Source organism: Arachis duranensis, chromosome 9 (genome assembly GCF_000817695.3).
Source record: "Arachis duranensis cultivar V14167 chromosome 9, aradu.V14167.gnm2.J7QH, whole genome shotgun sequence".
Classification (NCBI taxonomy): domain Eukaryota; kingdom Viridiplantae; phylum Streptophyta; class Magnoliopsida; order Fabales; family Fabaceae; genus Arachis; species Arachis duranensis.
Window position 1 is genome coordinate 9,824,160 of NC_029780.3, and position 22,135 is coordinate 9,846,294.

Below are 22,135 nucleotides of genomic sequence, written 5' to 3' on the forward strand. Positions count from 1 at the left end.
AATGTCAGAGTCCTTTTTGCAGGTTCCACTACCAAGCAAGAACTTCAAGGCCTCCTATTTCCATTGTTCAGAAAATGTGGAAGCGTTTATCAAGTAACGGCGACAAGCTATAATTCGGAGAGTATCTTTGACGAAACAATATTAATAAATGTACGTATTTGACACAAGGTGGAACTCAGGTGCACAGTTAACTTTATATGAAGTTGATAGTTAAGAGTTGTTAGATAACAATTTAATCAAACTTATCAAATCATTTAACGACTCTCAACTATCAACTTCGCATGATGTTATCTACACTTAAGTTTCTACCTTGATACAAACTCTCTAAGAATGCTCGGTTGCTTAATTATTCTTTCTTCAGTAAAATAAATATTTTAAAAAGTTAATTTCTTTTGAAAAAATGAAATAGACTGCTGTAAAAAGCAAAAACAATAATTTATACAATAATGCTACATGATCAAATCATTTTAGTAATTAAATTCATCTAAATTAGTCTAATAACTTATTAACACAATAAAATCTAATCGGAAAAAAAATGCATAAAAAAACTTTACAAAAATAACTTTTATATCTAAGATTTCTCTAATTTTTTTTCTCATACTTTATGGAATGGATGAAGATACGTACGTACGAGCAAAAGCTTCATAACAGTCGTCGTTATTTAAATGGGACCCACCTCCGAAGTCCAAAAAGCGCCGTGGCTTTCATTCTTTACTTAGAGCATTATCCACATTTTGGACTTTAACAATAATAGAAGGCAGGTGCACCAACGAAAAAGAAGAAAATTTATTGAACACAAAAATAGAAATATGGGATCTAACTCGTTAGGGTTAGCAAATTTCACAGACCACACAAATCAATTCGTGGCAGTTACTTACTTGCTAACTATATGGAAGCTACTATTTTGGATGTTTTGATTTGGAAATAGTAGAATAAGAGGAAGAATATTAATAGAGGTGATTGGTTCATTGTTTGGTGGTGTACGTGCGAATAATACATTTGAATGGCTCTGAACTTGCCCTCTCCAGCGCAAGTGAAGCCCTTCTTTTTCGCTTCTGATTCCCCAAAGCTTCCAGGTTCTTCTCTTCTTCCTCTTTCTTCTCATTCATTTCTCTCTCCTCTATCTGTCTTTTTCTAAATTATATGTGCTTCTGCTTCTCACTTTTCACTTTTCACTTATACTCTCAATTTTCATATTTACTAATAACGTAACAAAAACAAAACTAATGAGAAGGTGATCCTATTATACGTAATTTATAAAATTTGAAAAAATTGGCTTAAAAAATTCTGTTTAATTTTTTATTGATTGTTTTCTTAAAAAAAATAATTCTCTAACTAAATTGATATATATACCTTTTTACACTGGTAACTTCTACTTCTCTTTTTTATTTTTTTTTATTCTTTTGTGAGTTGGACCAATATTTATGGGCTATTATTGTGATGACTTAGTAATATTTTCTTGAATAACCGTCTTTTTTTTTTCTCATAGTCTTAGCCACATGTGCCGTCATCCTCTTATTACACCTATGATGTTATATATGCTCTGATCAACGCTTTGATGCAAAATTGGAAACCATGGAGAAGGCAACAAACTAAACCAGTTTAACTGGTTTTATTAGAAGATCATAAATTAAAATCATGCAGCATATTATTTTGATTACTGAGAAAGAAAAAGGTTTTACCAAAGAAGCCTTGTATGCATATATTTGACAAAGAGTTGACTGATAAGCTGCATGAAGATAAGAAATATTTGAACAGAGAAAAGAAATGGGAAATAAAGGTTGAATTATTTGTTTTCATTTAATTATTAGGAGATCAATATATTTTGAGTAGTGATAGATACTTACATAGGTACTAAACCCGCTTTTAGTGGGTTATCCATTTTAAGAAGAAAGATAAAGAGAGGGAGAGAGGAGGAATACAGACAAGGAAAGAGAGAAATAGGAAAAAAAAAGTAAATATATTATTGGTGAATGCTACCCGTCGAAAAAGTGGTATTTATTTATTAAAAAATGTTAAAAATTAATATTTATTTAAAAGATATAAACATAAATTATTTTTAAAAAAATTAAAATTTATCATAAAAAATAAATTAATATAAAATATATATTAAAATAAAAAATATAATTAAAATGAGTTAAATACATAATGACTTAATTGATAGCTATTTTTTAATGTGTATATAATATTTTTATTTGATAAATATAGTAAATAATTTTTTTTACAATATCTAAAAAAATATAGCTAAAATTAAAACTATAATTTCTTTTTTACTATTTCCAGTACTTTTTAATTTGAAAATTAAAAATGTGTGATTAACTTAAAAGTGTTGTTAAAAAATAAAAGTATGTAACTTTAATTTTAGTTTTATTTTTAATTGTTGCTAAACTTTTATAACTATTTTAGCTATTATAATTATAGCCATCATGATCATACACTTCGTCAAGAAAAAAATGTATCTACCAAAATACTGTATCATTATTATATTTTTATTTATCTACCAAAAGATCTTTTTTACTGTAAAATATTTTCCGAACTTATTTTCTAACATAACTAAATATAAATTAGCCCTAAAAAGCATTTTCTAACAAATTTTTTTTTCCTTATTGATAAATTCACATTTTGCATGCTTGTATAAAGTTTATGAAACAACCAAGGTTTCAACAAAAATCATTTTTCAACAATATTTTAGAAACATTTTTAATAATAATAATATTTCGGAATAAAAATAGTTTTCACATTTTTCAACTATATATAAAAGTGAAAACTTTTATGCAGTTATTTTTATATAAAATTGATAGTTAAAGATCATTAAATGATAATTTAGTCAAACATATCAATTTATCTAATAATTTTTAACTATAAATTTTTACTTTCAACTTTACTTAAGAGCTTATTTGGATATCATTAAATCGATAAAAAATATTTTTTTAATTTTTTAATGTGTTTGACAAATTTTTAATAGTAAAAATAAAAGAAATAGAAAAATAAAAAATATCTTTTTTGAAAAACTACAATTTACATATTTTTTAAAAGATCTTTTTTCTTTTAAAAAAATATATTTTTTACATAATAAATGAACAAAAAAATATTTTTATCTTATTTTATCTAAATATAATTGATAATAAAAATATTTTTTTACATGAAATATTTAAACATAAAATCACTTTTACTTTTGTAAAAAATCTTTTAAAAAAATATTTTAAAAAAATCTTTTTTAAAAATAGTATCTAAACAAACCCTAAAAATAACTGTGTCTGAGTGTCCCATATACAAATAAATAACTTTAAAATAACCTTTTTAATATCCCAGACACCCTTTAATAATGAATAGTTCTATAACTAGCATTATTGCTTTTTTACATTCTTAAAACATACACATTTGATTTTTATATTTTTAGAATTTTCTATAGTAGTTGTAGCCTTGTAGGAAAATAAAAGAAAATATTTAACTATAAGTTTTCTTGCAATTGATTTTATTACCCCTGAAATATAAGATCTTCAAAAACGGAGTTACGAGTAACAGCCTTATACAGTTATTTTAGTTTGATAGTTTCATCGATCAAGACCCTCTCTAGATATTTAATTTGCTACTAATAATATATTGAAAGAAACTTTTGAGAGGACTTCAACGTTGAAAAATTTTATTATTTTGTCACTGTCTTGTTTACCAAATAAATTTGTATACCTTCCAATAAGTTATAACTCAAATAACATAGTCTCTTTATATTCATCTAAAAGATCACGAATTTGAGCCTCACTTCTAACTTTAAAAAAAAAAAATTGTATAACTTCTATTTTCATGTTAATGCTCCAAAACAAAACAACTCAAATAGCCAACTGTCCTACCAGCTCTCTCAAACAACGACATATGTGTAGTTTTACATGACTAATAAAATTATTAAATAACAATACTACGTGATCAATAAAATTTGTTGTTTTTTTATTAACACTTGATCAATATTTTAAATATTAAATTTTAAATTTTAATAGTATGTAAATAAAATATTAATTAATATTAATAAAAAGTGATAATTTCGTGACATTTTTAGATAAACTTGGTTGTAGTGGAATAGTAGGTAAATATTGATGGTGGAATTTGATTGGTATTATTAGGAAGCTTTTCTTTGAAGAGAAAAGAAAATGAGACAACAGTAGAAAGAAGAATATGTTGCTCAGTGCAATCACCAGCACCAGCATGGCCAGGAACTGCTAGTCCTGATCCTAATGCTAAAGTATGGGATGGACCAAAACCAATTTCTATCTTAGGATCTACAGGTTCAATTGGAACCCAGGTATGCACAATTAACTCACTTGTTTCAATTCATTTAAGGAAGCACTTGCAATGTAGAATATGAATGAACTAAAATACGTTATGTTATATGTTTTTAAGTAATCTGCTTATTTTCTATTGTAGACACTGAATATAGTGGCTGAGTTTCCGGATAGATTTAAAGTGGTGGGGCTTGCAGCTGGTTCAAATGTTACTCTTCTTGCTGATCAGGTAATAATTACCTACTTAGTCCAAATAATTGCTATCAATTTGAATCATTTATTATTCCTAGAATTGTTGCAGCATATGTAGTATATGCTCCTTGTCATTCCTTTTTGGCAAGAAATTGGCCCTTGCAATTCATTTTTTGCTCTTAAAGCATTTCAGTTTTCTGTTACATCTGTATAGTTGGCAGTTACAGTTATTTATTTATTTAGTTATTTAGTTAGTTAATTAGTTACTTACGTTGTGTTTGAAAGAGATATCGAGATTGAGAGACTGAGACTAGATTACAGAGACTAGGAGGCAGATATTTTGTTTGGTATTAAATGTATATAATTGAGTTATATCTCAATATCATGTTTAGTTTAAGACAAATATAAAGAATGGATGATAGATTTAGAATTGAAAAAGTTAAATAAGAGTAGTTTTGGAAAGAAATGTTATTAAAATTTTAGTCTCCATCAACTTTCTGTCCCTATTTCTCTACTTTTTTATAGTACCGAAAAACTGAATTTTTCTATCTCAAAACTAAAATTTTAATTCAGTCTCTAGTTATCAAACACAATACTGAATCCAGTCTCCTATATGCTCACACTCTAGTGTAGTTAAACATTTTAACTTAGATTAGATTAATACAGTTTTAAGATTGATTCAATATCAATTCAAACGGTTTTGATAAATTAATTTAATTGGTATAACGTTTCCATGTTGTGCAGATAAAAACATTTAAGCCTGAACTTGTTGCTCTTAGAAATGAGTCTCTAATTGGTGAACTCAAAGAGGCTATTGCTGATTCCGATCACAAACCTGAAATCGTCGCCGGAGAACAAGGAGTCATTGAGGTGGGAAAATGTTTTGTCCTCAACACCATATCATTCACTTACCTTATACAACACAATTTGTTCTTCCATTTTATTTTATTTTATTTTTTCAGGTTGCTCGCCACCCTGATGCAGCCACTGTAGTTACAGGAATAGTTGGTTGCGCAGGATTAAAGGTAAATTTAAATTCTAATTGCTTAGATTATCTCATTTACCTACTTAATGTGTATTTAATTTTGAATGTTGTAATTTAATACAAAAATAATATAAATAAAATAAAATAGCAAATTGTGTTTCAGAACAAGTTGACTGAACTTGTTTGACTGAACCATCCAACAGTTTGCAATGTTATCTTCATGCGAAAATGGAATATCCACCTTCATAAATTCAAGTCTGTTAAAAGATATCTCTTTGTGGTGATAACTATCTTTAGATTATGTTTATTGCATACTATGAATTTTTCCCTGCAAAGCAATTTTCTTCGGATACAAGTTACTACATTTCAATTACATAAAAGACATATAGAAAATGGTGAATTACATTAAACTCTCCTCGTTATACACACAACCTTCCATGATTCATTACACATATATTGATACAAAATACAAAGACCATTATAGTGTTAACAGGAAGTTGATACTTTCCCTTATTTGTTTAATGTTATAGCCAACTGTTGCTGCCATAGAAGCAGGGAAAGACATAGCATTGGCCAACAAAGAGACAATGATTGCTGGAGGCGCCTTTGTTCTTCCTCTTGCTCACAAACATAACATCAAAATTCTTCCAGCTGATTCAGAACATTCTGCCATCTTTCAGGTGTTTTTGATACTGAGATATAAAAACAAACAATGTCTGTATTTTAGTGGGAAAAAAATCCGTCTAGTTTTTTATTTACCCGAAAAAAATGAAGACAGCATTAGAATTGATATTAGATGGGCCTAACTTAACCCCAAAAACTAGTTCATGGGTGAAGGATGATTCACACTTTATCCTTGAGAGATTTGAGACTTGTAATAGACAGAGATATAACCTTTCTGTTTTGTCATTGTCTCGGTATTTTCGAATTCAATCATGCTACTACACATAAAAAATCAGTCACCAAATCAGCACTCATATAAAATACATGTTTGAAATACAAAATACATATTGAAAATGAGTTAAACAATATATGCGTTTATATACAAATACATAATACCTGATTTGGTAGTTGATTTTGTGTATGTACATAGCATATTTGTTTCGAATTTCAGTCTTGAGATACTCACCAAACATGACTTAGAGATAATCCTTATCTCATTTATTTGGTTGGAGTCAATGGATTTACTATTGCAATTTTTTTTACCACTTAATGCTGATGATCATCACTGATGCTTGAAGTACTGTTTCCTATCTACAGTGTATCCAAGGGTTACCAAAGGGTGCACTTAGGAAAGTAATTTTGACTGGATCTGGAGGTGCTTTCAGGTAAAGAAAAGTAGTTAGAAGAAGTGTTTTTAAAGTTGGCTTTTGAGTTGTGAGTCTTGTGTGGTTGGTTCTGCTTTAGGTTTTCTGAAACTGATTTATGAGTCTACCTGCTTTTATTGCTGACTAGTCTATTTGAATAATTGACAGGGAATGGCCAAAGGAAAAGATGAAAGACATTAAACTTGCTGATGCACTAAAGCATCCTATCTGGACTTTGGGAAGAAAGATAACTATTGACTCAGCTACCCTTTTCAATAAGGTTTTCCTGTCCTCAATGTTTCTGGATTTTTTTTTCTTTAAAAAAGAAATCTATTTGATAATATTATTCATAGTTATAAATTAAATTTCTCTATTTCTTATTCTGTAGGGTCTGGAAGTAATTGAAGCACATTATTTGTTTGGAGCTGAATATGATGATATTGAGATTGTTATTCATCCACAATCTATCATACATGGAATGATTGAAACTCAGGTTTAACATTGCAATATCCTTTTAGCTGTTACTTGAATTTGTATTATTTATATTTATTTAGAAAGCACAAAATTAGCCGACCCCATTTAGTGTGACAAGACTTTGTTGTTGTTGTATTTAAAAAGCACAAAATCACCACATTAATTGCCTGTTTGTGTGTCAAACACATATTGACAGTGAAAACAATAAAATTATATTTTCTGTTTTTACCTCTACTTTTCTATTCTTTTACAAAAAATTGTTGTTATTTTCAGGACTCATCTGTTATTTCACAGTTGGGGTTACCAGATATGCGTTTGCCTCTCCTCTACACATTGTCATGGCCAGAAAGAGTCCCTTGTTCTGAAGTAACTTGGCCCCGTCTTGATCTTAGCAAGTAATATCACTTGAAAACTTTTTTATTGATTTTAGAGAGGGAACTATGCAAATTTTTGGGTGATTGATAGAGTTTATGTTTAAAATTTGAATACTCAGGTATGGTTCCCTAACATTTCAAGCACCAGACACTGATAAGTTCCCATCTGTGAATCTTTGCTATGCTGCTGGACGTGCCGGAGGAACAATGACTGGAGTTCTCAGTGCAGCAAATGAGAAAGCTGTTGAATTGTTTGTTGAAGAAAAGTAAGTAGTATTAACTTCCCTACTTAGTTAATTTTACTTATGCAAATTTCATTGCATTCTTTATGTTTCTATGGATATTTTTAATTACCTTTATTGAAGGTTATCATACACTTAAGTAGTATGCATCTGGACTATTGAATTGCGTAAGCTTATTTTTCCCAAGTAAAACTACTTATATGAGAAGAACAATCTTGTCTCTTTAGAAACAATTTTGCAGTTTCAATCCACTATTACAATGACTACTCATTTTCAAGAGAATATATGCCACTTAACTTATGTAGCATGAAGAATTCCTTCTATTTGAAGCTATGAATATTGAAAGAAACTAATTGGCTGTTCACTAAGGATGAGAGTTTGGAGAAGGAAGGAAAATGAAGGGTTTTTAGTGTAAAATTTACAGTAGAAAACTTTCTTTACCTTTCCTTCCAGTTCTCCCTGAAATCCAACTCACAAACAGCCTCTAAGAAAACATATTAGTCCAATAATGTGTACATATGCATGTTTTGCGCAGACTCATACCGCAATTAGGTTAAAGTTAGCAAAACTGAAATCTTAAATCCTAAATCCTAATTGCTAAAACAGATAAAACATACATTAAATACTGTTCTGATTAACTACTACTTGGTTCTGTTTCCAGGATTACCTATCTGGATATTTTCAAGGTTGTGGAGTTAACATGCGAAGCGCATCAGAAAGAATTGGTGGCATCTCCTTCACTTGAGGAAATCCTTCACTATGACCAGTGGGCGCGACAATATGCTGCTGGTCTGCAAATAGCTTCAAGTATTTGAAATTCGAATCCTATTTGATGGCATGCATCAAGTGTGTAAATGTATATGAGTAGCCAGAATATGTTTCTACACTTAGAAATGGTTTCAATAAAAGTTCACTCAACACAATGTTGCAAAAGCAATTTGTCATTTTGATGCAACCTGCAACAATATCAAGTGTATCACAAAACACACTAGCTCCATGAATGGTGAGCGTGGAATGAGAATCAAACTATTTTTCTGAGAAATGAGAGAACACTACACTAACTTTACAAGGAGACACGAATAAACAATGAAGAATGATTCATAGTGTTTCTAAGTTAGTGATTATACACTGTATATATACAAGCTAACTAACTAGAGTCAGCCGCATGTAACCATGGTTAGCCTAACTGTAACTGACTACCACATACCAATGTCATAACTGACAAACTAACTAAATTACTTATTATGCACATTACCAAGATCCTCATAAAAGAAGGTGTTTTGCCCAAGGGCCCTGGTTAAGGTTGCTTCAAATGGAAAACTTCAAAGTTTTTATTAATTAAAGAATTTAATTTTAATGCCTTGTTAATATAAAGCAATTTTACATATGCATCCAATAATATATACTACATTAGTAAAATTAACTACCTTTCACTTTATATAAGAGAAATATAAAGTGAGATGCACAAACCTGTTTGAAGAAAGACAAATACAAAAGCAATCAAAATGCCACTATTAGGAAATGATAATTTGTCCACCAAAGCCTAAGGACAATGATAAAAGAACTCTGTTTTAACTCTCTTCTGATGTCTCTAAATTTTCTATCCACCGAAAAAAGGGATAATTATCAAACTGAGAAATGACAAAAAGGGGTTAAATCTGACTAATTAATCCATTTAACTTGTCAATGATAATGGGTTAGATTATATTTTGCTAACCCTTCTTTTGGTACATGTATCATTCTTATCATTTTCTATTCAATAAAATGACACTAATAATCATCATTTCAAGTAGTGGTAAATGTCTAGATGATATTGGTAATCTCCATTCAAACGCTTCATATATGTTGCACTCAAGCATTCGCAGGCACAACAACAATTGAATTTCAATCATGACTTTCAGAACCTTACATAAAACAACAAAATTGAAACCCTATATATAGTATAATGAAAATGAAGAACCATCATTATAATCTATATTAAGGGACCAAAACTAACTTCTAAAGACAAAGTGCTGGACCTGGCTGAAGAAGTGCTTGTCCCTTGAATTTTTCTTGTATGCAATTTTGATTTTGGAAGGAAAAGAAGGAAAAGGAAACGCTTGAAGTGCAAGTCGCATCCGTTTAACACTTATAACCCTTTACTTCTATCCCTTCTCCTTCAAAACTTCAACTTAAAAACACACCCTAAAAGAAGTGACGATTTATGGCATGTTATCGCATTATAAGCAAGAAGGGAAACATAAAAGGAAGATCTAACCATCAACTATAAGTCAACTTCACAGTGGAGGCGACTTCAAAATTTCTGAACCTGTCCATGATAGTATGTCTTTTGAATTCATCGAGGTCTAGGCTTCAGCATTGCTCGTAGTGTGGTTAACAAAACTTTCAAGAATGCAAAGAAAATCCTTCCAAGTGAAAGCTCCACAAGAACTATTGCCCTTCGCAATATGTAGGAGTAGGAATACTTTGCAAGAATGCGGCCCTTGCAGCGCGGTCAGTTGAGAAGTGTCCTAATACAGCAATGGTAGATGTGCTACTTCCGATCTTCTCAATTCCCCTAGAGATCATGCATGTATGGCTGGCCTCTACAACTACTATTACATTTCCACCTAACAATGGCGAAATGGTTTCAGCTATCTGCCTTGTAAGCTGTTCCTGAAGCTGGAGCTTGAAACCATAAAAATGTACAATTGATTGCAAAAGGGATTTTCCGATGCAAGTGAAGCCTTCGGAAAGGAAGTATCCTATGTGAACAACTCCGTGAAATGGAAGTAAATGATGCTCGCACTGCGACCAAAAGGGCAAGTTCAGCTCAGAGCATATTTGTTTGTTGTTGGAGTTTACTTCCAAATTGGAGTTCAGAGAGTTTAAGCCACCAGAAAGAGTACCGTTCAACTTCACATCCATGTCAATGCTTTGGAAATTCAACAACCATTTCAAATATTGGCTAGGAGTTGCCGCAAGTTCCTTCCGCATCGGATCTTCTCCCAGTGATTTTAGAATTGAAGATACAGCTGTGACCATTGCAGGATTGAGAGGTACAATTTTTGACGAAACTTTAGCAGAAAGAGAAGACACAGATGGACACCAGCATTGGTCAGATGATCCTCTAGGACGAACATTTTCAATATCTATATCTCGAAATTTAAGTAGGCCAAAAAAATCGGTCCAAACATCTGCATTTTTGTTTCCAAAAACTCCAGAACCTGAAGAGACAATTACATTCACCCACCTTTGGTGGTTTGACTCAAGAAAGATTGATTCTATATCTGGAAAGTGTAAATGTTTACACTGAAGTATCACAGCAACACCTGCTGGCTTTATTCCCTGTTGCAAACCCAAACACACTTCATCTGCCAGACGTTGTGGCTCTTGGAGTCGTTTAGCAAATACATCGGTCACACGAGAAAGTTTGCTTAAACCCAACACTCGTTTTCCAGAAGGGACATAACCGACATGACACTTGATTTGGAATGGTAGCAAGCATGATTCACAATAGGAAAAATGATCGAGATCACGGACTACCACAAGTCCGCCTGCACCCCCTGCATGACCGATTCTATTATTGTCCAGACCAGCTTCGGGGAACAAAGCATCGCCAACGATTTCATTCACCTTTTGTCTGTAACCTGGAAGAAGATCAATTCACTAAAGATTAGTAAGAGTACCATCAAGAAAATATGATAACACAATTTGATAAAATGCTAAACGGACATCAAAATCAAAAGAAACTGTAGAAGATGATCAAATATTCAAGGCAGAAGAAAAATTCAAAAGTTTTGAACGTAATAATTAGTCAGCCAACCATAGAAATAAACAATGATAAACAATGATCATCATGACTATCTATATCTTAACCATAGTGTACACATTTAATTAAAGAGCAGTAACCTCAAATCCTTTGTGCCTCATAAAGTTGAGACTATAAGCAAAGGATCCAAAGTTTGTGGTTGAAGTAATATACATTTACTCAACGATATGTAATGATGTCACAACCACATTAAAATGCTGGACCAAAAGGGATTCTATTTGGCTACATCTGGTAGTTGATAGAGAACGCAAAAACAGAAAGATACACCAATCAGAACTCAAGACATGTACAAGACACTGTGTCCTAGCATACAAATTTCATGTATTTTCTGTCCTTCTAGAAAGTGGAGATAATGGGAACACAAACTTTTTGTCTCTGTATTTGTATACTATCCCCGCGGCTAAATGCAGCATTAATTGATAAAGATCATAGCAGCAAAAATAAAAGAAAGTATAGCACCCTCCACCAACTTCCACCATCTTAATTAGATCCAAACATGTACTAGGATGGGACAAAGAAGAGAGCAATATTAATGGCAATGATGAAGTAACAACTTGATAGATCTCCCTCTAAAAGAAAATTCAACAATGACTAACATGCACTAGTTTTAACCAACTTGGGTTGATCGAATGGTTAACTATTCAATCGCTTAAACAAGTCTGGGGTTCAAATCCTGCCTTGTGTATAAAGCAACCCGCCGGCGGCAAACCCTTGAATGGAGTTTAGTTAAGTCATATTGGGGAAACCGAGGGAAACCAAAGATGCACTAGTTTTTGGGTTCAGTTACGTCTACACAATTCTAATGATGTTGTCTCAAAAGAATATTAACTAACACAGAAGCTAGAAGTTACTCTAAATAATTGAAAAAGGAGGATATAAATGATATACCTCTGGTTCCTTCAAGGAGGGCTTTGGCGACACGAAGAGGCGTCTTTCTAAGACCTTCCCTGTTTACATCTTCACCAAGACCTTGCAAGAGAAGCTTCACAGCATCACCAATGGCAGCAACACGCTCTTCATCAAAACCAACTTCACCAAGTCCAATACTCAATTCATTCTCAAGCTCACCGTTGAAATGCCCCTCATCCAAACAGCCCATTGAAATCTAACAATTCCCACAAAACCAGGAATATCGATATCAATATCAAACAACAACAGACAACGGATCCAAAGTGACGAGAACAAGATCCGAGACAGAGTGAGAAACAGATCAGAAATCAGAAAAATGATATATCAGATCGGTCTCGGAAACAGAAGGAATTAAAGAATCATGAATTAGAGACAGAGAGAGAAAGAGAGAGAGAGATAGGGAAGACAAAGAGGAATGGATTCGTGGGGTTAAGGTTGATCTTGAAATGTGTGGATCCTGGTCTTCTATCTCGTAGAATGCTAGGAAATGGAATTGTAAAGACGGACCCACACAAGAAGAAAGAAGGTTGGTGGTGGTGTTGGTAACGAATGGTACGAAGGGTGGGGATGTAATGAATTTGTGTGTGGTGTATGTATATATAAGGTGGCGCTGCAAACCAAAAAGGAAGGGATAGGGATCTGTGTAGTGTGTAGTGGGATTGGGTTGGTGGGTGGGTAAATGGCTGCAGCCATGCACCAACTTCACCTTCACTAACATTAAAGATAATTTCGGAAAACACTTTCATTTTTCACCAAAAATACCCTTTTGATTTTTTACAAAATGACTCTTTAAAAAATAAATCATAGGATAAATTTCTAAAAGTTTTTAATATTTTTTTAACATTTAATCAACGAATTTAATTTTAATATCTTAACTCAGTATACAATGTTTTATATAATCATCTACACATTCATATAACCATATAACCAAGTTGGCCCAAGTTCAAATAGAATCAAGCGCATTAAATGGCGAGTGAAAAACACGTGCCAGAGACGAAAGAAACCCCTCCTTTTTCATTCGCGCTTTATTATGAAAAAACGTTACATCTTCAACACAAAACCAAGACACGAAAACACTCATTCTCTTCAAATCTCTCTCAACATCACTCAAACTTCAATCACATTCTCTGCGAAAACCACTACTGAAAAGGAATCGAAAGAAGATTTCGCAAGCAACAACCAAAAACAAACGAAAATGGCAATAAAGACTACCAAAGGTATGAGAAAACTACTGTTCATTTAAAATCTTGAAATGTCATGTTTATCCTAGTTGCATTTTAGTTTTACTTGATTGATTTGCTTAGTTTAGTAAATTGAACTATTGTGAATGATTTTTACAGTCTAACTAGGCCTTGGAATGAAATTTGTTGTTATTTTCATTCAATTCAGTAGATAGTGTAACTAGAGCTTTAAGATATACGTGCTTGTTCTTATTTGTGTGGATAGTTTAACTAGAGCTTTGAAATTGGTTGTTACTATCTTCAGTACTTTTGCATGGAAGAATACTATTCTTGTTGATTGAAAGTTGATCATCATTTATTAACCACATGAACGTTTTTCGGTTCGTTGGCCTTTGTGATTTTGGTTCTGTTCATGAACGTTTTTCGGTTCGGTGGCCTTTGTGATTTTGGTTCTGTGCATGAATGAGTTTCGGTTCAGTGGCTTTTGGCATTTTAATTAACTTGATTAAGATATACATGCTTGTGCTTGTTGATGTATTGAATGAAGTTTTGACCAAAATTTTTCATTACAAAATAGAACAAGACAATATCTCCCTTTCTACAAATTTTTTAAGCATGAGTTACACTTGTCAGCAATTTCAGCAGAAAAATTGACAATATCTCGAGACTTGATGTAAATGAGTTTTGTTTAGGATAGTTGACATTAGAGACAACTCTTTCACTTTGATAAGCCATACTACTGTAAAATTATCTCATTATATTGGATAAATTTCAGCATGAATGGTTGCTAACCTTAATACTTAAAGAAAGATATCAAGTTTCAGTAAAAGTTTTTAAATAAGCAAATTTGTAAATGTCATTTTGAAAGAACACCTAATTCATGAAATTTGAAAAACTTTTCTTTTGGAAGATGTTGATTTGATTAAGATATACGTGCTTGTTCTTATTTGTGTGGATAGTTTAACTAGAGTTTTGAAATTGATTGTTACTATCTTCGATACTTCTTTTGCATGGTGGAATACTATTCTTTTTTGATTGAAAGTTGATCATCATTTATTAACCACATGAACGTTTTTCGATTTGATGGCTTTTGGGATTTTGGTTCTGTGCATGACTGAGTTTCGGTTCGGTGGGTGGTGGCCTTTGTGATTTTGCTTATGTGCATGAATGAGTTTCGATTCGGTGGCTTGTGGCATTTTAATTGACTTGATTAAGATATACATGCTTGTGCTTGTTGATGTATTCAATGAAGTATTGACCAAAATTTTTCATTACAGCAAAATAGAACAAGAAAATGGCAACAATGAAGGAGAAGGCGCATTATAACGTAAGCAGATTAAATATACTTATCCACTTTCATTCAAATAATATCTATTTTGTATTATAAATATATCCTCACATTCTATTTCAAAACTTGCAGAAAACTCATTATTGCAGATGCCAAACAAAGGCAATAGCAACAGTGTACAAGAAAATGAGTCAAGAAAAGAAAGATATAATGGAAGAAATGGGATTTGGTGTCCTGGCAAATGTCCCAGAAATGAATGTCTCTAATACCCTGTTGAAAGAATTGCTTGATCGCTTTGATGAAGAGAAATGATGCCTGAAAAATCTCTAGGGGAAAATATACATAAAACTCCTCAGAAAGTAGCAGCTGCCCTCGGCATAACCAACGGAGGTAATACATTTTCCACTTACTGCTTATTTTCAGTTCATTGGTGTCCAGAAAATTAAACTAACCATTTTTTACTAATTTTTGCTATTAAAATATTATAGGGAATCGTTTTCCTGATAAGGTTGATTACAACAACCTGAATCCAACAGACAAGAAAATATTTGACAACGTCAAAAATATTTTCTTGACGACTTTGACAAGGAATATGCTTAATATGAGTGTAGAAGGGGAGGAGAACCAAAAAAAATTCAAGAGAATTTTTGTTGTCTTCATATAAAAGTGCTTCTTGCTCCCCCACAACAGTAAGTGTGGCCTCCCCAATCCATAAGCCACCGATCTTTCATGTGGACAACATTCGGGAATGAGATTGGGCAAAACATGTGCTCAACTTCTTGATGAAAGGAGTTGAAAACAAGAGAAAGGGGAAGAAACAGTCTGTTGATGGTTGTATTTTTGTATTAATGTTGATATACTTTCACGAAACCAAGTTCCCCCATCCTTTTGCACTTGATGCTCCCCCTGCACCGTGGTTGGCCCATTGGACAAGGCAAATGATGCTTGAACGGATTTCATCTGAAGCAACATAACCATTGGTAAATACTCTACTAAAATTTTCCCAAAAATTTGCTTTCAAATGCTTTTAAAATACTCTACTAACTAAATAAACTTCTATTTTAGGTTATAATTAATTTATTTGTCCTACTTGCAATTGTTAGTTTGTTCATTTGAATGTTTCTGCATTAAGAAACATTTTTCTTGATGATTAAATAGTTGTCATGTACTATTCACCATATGAATATTTTTTGGTTCGGTGGGATTGCTTCATTTGGTTCACTAGATTGTAAATGTATTTTCTTGATGATTAAATAATTGAGCCCTTGTTTCTGTTGTAGGGACTTCTGTACAGAAAGAAAAAAAAAGAAAGAAAAAACAAAAACAAGTAACTTGGACAAGAAAGAAAAAGGAAAGAAAATAAAAAATAAAATTGTCGAGATGGATTCTTCTTCTGAAGAGGAAAGATTTTCCGAATCTGAATCTAAAAGCCAGTAAATTTAATTTTCATATTGATTTCATTTAACTTATATTTGCTTAAATTTGTTTTTATGCGCTTGTTCTTATGTATTGCAGAGAAGAAGAAATAAAAAAACTGGAATAAAGAAATTCGGTGGTTAAAAAACAAACCAAAAAACAAAGCCTGTGCCGAGAGATTCAGAGAGCACAAGTGAATCTGAAAGCCAGTAAGTATTGCGTAATTTCTGTGAGACATTTTGTTGATTGCATGTGTATCAATTTTTGTTCAGCAAATGAATTAATTCCAGTTCGGTGAGTTTCTAATTTTTGTTTTAGCACTTTGATTTAGTTCAGTTCGGTGGTGTCTGTCAGTTTGGTTGATTTCATTGTTAGTGTCTTGTCTCCAGTATAAATTCGATGTGTTTGTCTGTATTCCAGAGAAAATGAAATCGAGAAAACACCCGTAATAAAAAGAAAACAACAACAAAGGGTGGCAAAAACACAAGCCCAATCTGGCAACGAGTAAGTTTCTCAAATCATATTTTCTTTTATTGATACTTATGTTTTAGGTTCCTTGATACTTATTTTATGAACTTTCAGAACTGAACAAGCAAAAGACAATGCTGTTGAAAGAAAAAAATGAGCATTGGAGACGATAAGAGAAAAAAGATCAAAGAAAAGAAATGATGGAGCTCAATCAGCAAACATTACTCCGGATCACTTTGACTCACCAAAGGCACAAAATGAATTCTCTCAGACGTAAGATTCAGTTTATTATTCCCGAGTTCTTTTTCTTTCTTTGCTTACTTTTGCTACAACCTTTTCTAATTCTTCTAGATTGAATTACTAATATTTATTTATCTTGCTTAGAATGCCAACTGTAAATCTGGATAACGAGCAACTCTTATAGACTCAAGGAAGCTCTACACCTTCTGTAACTGCCGCAAGCAATACCAGGTAAATTGGTTTACTGCATATTGTACTTTCAGTTCAGTGGTTGCCCGAAAATGAATTTAATGTCTTTCTAGACCTCTTCTTTTAATCTTGGCTTCTAATTTTAATTTGTTATCTTTTTTAGGAAAAATATCACAGAAAGTCCGGTCAAATATTTTAGAAAAAAGAAAATCTTCCCAAGAAAGATTTCTAAAACTCTACCAGTGTAAGTTAAAAATTTTATGTTACTCTTTTATAATTAGGTAATAATTTTTGTTTAATTAATCATAAGGAAAATGTGTTTAAATGTCACTAGAGCTACACCTGATTCCGAGCTACAAATCGTTGAGTTTCGACAAGAAACTCGTTCTCAACCTTTGGAAGTGTGAGTTTTTCAATGTGCAAATTCCTATTTTTCAAAACAAATTCTAATTATTCAACATTAACTTTATCCTTGTTTACATTCCTTAGACATCCTCTTGCGTTGTCTCTTCCAAGTTCTGTTCAGAAAGAGTTGATCATAGATGACCTCAACTATGCCCCCTCCCCAAAATGAAATACAACAAACTTCTAATAATGAGTAAGTTAATAAATATTTATTCACCACATGAATATTGTTCAATGTTTACTACTTATACATGGTCTAATTATGGTTCAGTTGAAACCAGAAATGAATTCAATGTGTTCTTGTCTTTGGACTCTCTTCTATTTATTACAGCTGCCCTCCAAAACTTGAAAAGCAAGGTGTTACGCTGTCTCTTACGAGTTCTGTAATTGAAGACTTAATGGAAGATGACTATGTCTATAAAGTTTCTGATGAAGAGTAAGTTTCACATAAAAATTCTTTTTATTAATTTTAATAGTATAGGGTAATAATTCTGGGTTGTTATTGAACTATTTTCTATTTAATGCAATAGTCCTGCCAAAGAACAATAGCAACAATCCAAAGAACCTCCGGTGGCACAGTAATCAGAACAAGAAGCACTTGTTAATTTGCAAGCATAAAATTCTTTAATATCACTTTTGTTTAATATAATTTTGGTTCACTATAAGTTTGGATTTAGGTTCACTATTAGTTTGAATTTTAGTTCACTATAATTATTAATGTCATTTCTGTTAATTATCATTGTTAAATATGATAATAGTTTGGGATAATTATAGAAATGTTTACTGTTTCATGCAACAGACCTCTGGAACAGCCCTGCGAAGAACCAACAACGCAGTAATCCAAACAAGAAGCACCTGTTGATGTGTAAGTTTTACTGCTTATATAAATACCGATAATGTTTACTGCTTATACATTGTTTAAATATGGTTCAGTTGAAACCAGAAATCAATTTAATGTGTTGTTGTCTTTGGACTCTCTTCTGTTTCTTATAGCTACCCTCAAGAATCCAAAAAGCAGGGTGTTGCGGGGTCTCTTACAAGTTCTGTTATTGAAGAGTTTTTCAAAGATGACAATATCTATGAAGTTTCTGATGAAGAACAATTATAAGAACCTCCGGTGGCAAGGTAATCAGAACAAGAAACTATAATCTTGTCATCATTTGATAGGTATGTTACTTGCTTTTCTTTAATATCATTTTTTTAATATCATTTCGGTTCACTGTAAATTTTGATTTAGGTTCACTATTTGTTTGGATTTTGGTTCACTATAATGATTAATATCATTTTTGTTTAATATCTTTATTAAATATCTATCATCTTGCAATGCTGCTCAACCTAGGGAAAGGGAAGATGAAAGGCATTTATTTAACCTTGGAATAAGTCCACCAGCATCTCAACCAAGTCAGCCCTCTCAATCGAGTATTCCACAGCTTGAAATCCTAGAAGAGGCGGTGATAGATGTTGGAGTGACAGCAGCATTAAAGTTTGCTGAAGCAACAACTTCAGAGCCATCCTTACTAGCTGCTGAAGTTTACAAAATCCCGGAAAAAAAGATAAAAATCACGAATGAGTTGAATGAAAAGTGTCATCATTGGATGACACATGTGAAACAGACAAGAGATGGTAGCAATGAATATGAGGCAATATTTGTCTTGAAACATGAGGCACTTTACGAGGGGTTAAGAGAATATTTTATGTCTCTAATGCCCAAAGAACACGTGCATGCCTAAGTAAATTCTTTGCCAGTTGCAATAACGTTAATGATTTTTCTAAACATTCTTATATAGTATATCTCATAAAATTTTCATCCTGTAGGTGGTTAGTATACACAACATGATTCTCAACGAAATAAAAGTTCGGCGGTATCAGGAACAAATATACATTGTGCCACTGGATATTGTGGTAAGCTAAATTTCTTATTCAATGTTGATTACTTTTCGGTTCGGTGGGAATATTAATAATGATTCACCTGATTGTTATATATTTTGTTGAGTTCTTTTGCATGAAGAAAACTTTTCTCTTGATGATTGAGTGTTTTTCACATTTTATTCAGCATATGAATTGTGTTGGGTTCGGTGGAAATGTGATTTAACTGATATTCATTTTGCAGAATTTTATGATGGGAACACATGGCGAGTCCTACACTGATAAGAGGACAAACAAGGCCTACAGGTTTGATATTAAGCAGTATGCCCACCACCGCCAATTTCTTGACAAAAGAAAACTTGCATCGCATCCATTTGTAAGTTGTAATTTCTAAAAATTCTTTGATAATTCTCTTGTTTGCTATTATTTCGATTGAAATATTCTATAATTTTCTCAAACTTCAGCTATTTGTGCCAATTTGCAATGGAGCCCATTGGTGGTTGTGGATTGCAAATGTCAACAAAAAGAAATTCTATGTGCTTGACCCTATCAATAAGCTACCAGAAAATATACCCGATTCAAGGAAGAAACTGAACAAATTTGTTGTAAGTTATTTTTTTCTAAATTATTCAAATTATTCAGTACATGAAATGAGTTCGGTTGAGTGTTGTTGGTTCTTTTTATTTACTTTTTTTTATCTCTTTCAAGATTTAATAATTTCCCAGATGAGGGTGTATGCTGGGGCAGAACCTTTAATGGAGGATGGACTAGGAGAGGAAGTAGAGTATATCCAATTGAATGGTCAACGTACAAAGTAAGAAACTTTCTCTTCTATGATGCTATTTTTAATGTGTTTTATTTTGTATACTATTGATCGTATTATACTCAATTCTTGCTTAGCTATGATTGTGGAATATAAGTGATGAAATGGCTCGAAACAATTGATCCACAAAAAATTAAAAGCGGGAAGAGATATAAATATAAAGCTTGGATACAAGTAAGTACTTTCTATATTAATAAACTTCTTTCTTTTCTTATTTGATAGTGTAACTACGGCTTTGAAGTTTGTTGTTACTCGATTCAATAGTTCTTTTCCATGCAGAAATACTATTCTTGTTGATTGAAATTTGATGACCATTTATTCACCACATAAACAATGTTTGGTTCGTTGGCCTTTATAATTTTGATTCACCAAGTGAATGCTTTTCGGTTCGGTGGCCTCCTTTTAATTTGTTCAGGGTTTAGGGTTACTGTCATTGGATTTTTACAGTATAACTAGGACTTTGAATGAAATTTGTTGTTATTTAATGTGATTTTGATTTAATTGATATTTAATGTGTTCAGGGTTTAGAGTTATTGTCATTGCATTTTTACAGTATAATTAAGATTTTGAAAGTTATTGTTCTTATTTCAGTTGGGTTCATTTCTTATGTAACCAATTTCTTTCAAATGAAATGTAGGAAGAGATTAATAGCTTCAGGTACCAATATGGTCCGCACATTCTGTTACATGAAATGAACAAAATCAAAGACCAAGTGATTTGGGAATTTGAAGCAATAAGACTCTCGAAGCCATCTGTTGCCTTCTCCAGCCTTTATTGTAAATTCACATCTGGGGATTTAGATAGTAAATAGCATATACTATGATTGACTGGTTGTAATTAACAATATTTTGTTTTACTTGTTTTAAAAGCAAAAAATGCTTACTTCAAATGTATATATGTCAATATTAATATAAATGTTAATGTTAATATTTATATTTGATTCAAGATGGATTACTCATCTGAGATGTAAATTTATATATCTCTTGAAACTGTTTGGCTGCTGTTTTATTCCAGGTTCTCAGTGATTGCAATCACTATATTTACCAATACATTATGAACACCAAAAGAAAACAGTGAACCGAAATTAATACACTAGGCGAACCGAAAGTTGCAAACACATTGAACCCTAAACCCTAAAACCCTACACCCTAAACCCTAAAACCCTACACCCTAAACCCTAAACCCTAAACCCCTAAACCCTAAACCCTAAACCTAAATCCTGAACCCTAAACCCTGAACCCTGAACTCTGAACCCTAAACTCTAAAACCCTAACCCCTAAAACCTTAAACCCTGAACCCTAAACCCTAAACTCTGAACCCTGAAATTAACCCTAGACTAACAACAGTAGATGAATTGAAAAATTTCATATATCAATATAGAATTTCACAAAAAAATGACTATTCATTAAAGACTAACAATATTCAAAAATTAACCCTGCTATAACCATGGTGAACCAAAATTTTCTCATGGGTGAACAAAAATTTACATTAATAAAATTAAAACTTGTACAATCCTCTCTTGGATAATTCATATCTGGCGCATTGTAAAGACTAGAGCTTGACTGAATCGATGATCCAGAGTCTAAAAAGTTCAACTACAAAAGACATAATTAATTGTATATTAGCAAAATGGACAATTGAATTTTTAACTAATCAAAAGCAAGTCAATTTTATCTCGCTTGGAGCTATCT

At 32.1% G+C, this 22,135-nt stretch overlaps 2 protein-coding genes across 2 annotated transcripts; one reads left to right on the top strand and one right to left on the bottom strand.

The window, feature by feature from the left end:
• The first annotated feature begins 907 nt into the window (after positions 1-907).
• On the top strand, positions 908-8,890 carry LOC107464630 (1-deoxy-D-xylulose 5-phosphate reductoisomerase, chloroplastic). Its single transcript, XM_016083564.3, has 12 exons — positions 908-1,076; positions 4,116-4,294; positions 4,417-4,503; positions 5,211-5,336; positions 5,429-5,491; positions 5,982-6,131; positions 6,712-6,779; positions 6,927-7,038; positions 7,147-7,251; positions 7,506-7,627; positions 7,726-7,872; positions 8,510-8,890. Exons 1-12 carry the CDS (start codon positions 1,004-1,006, stop codon positions 8,661-8,663), a joined length of 1,386 nt encoding a protein of 461 aa, XP_015939050.1. The 5' UTR covers positions 908-1,003; the 3' UTR covers positions 8,664-8,890.
• Positions 8,891-9,631: 741 nt separating this feature from the next.
• Positions 9,632-13,197, bottom strand: LOC107464629 (GTP cyclohydrolase 1). Its single transcript, XM_016083563.3, has 2 exons — positions 12,548-13,197; positions 9,632-11,477 (listed from the first exon to the last, which is right to left on the bottom strand). The coding sequence occupies exons 1-2, from the start codon at positions 12,756-12,758 to the stop codon at positions 10,279-10,281; spliced, it is 1,410 nt and encodes a 469-aa protein (XP_015939049.1). The 5' UTR covers positions 12,759-13,197; the 3' UTR covers positions 9,632-10,278.
• Between the last annotated feature and the right edge of the window lie 8,938 nt (positions 13,198-22,135).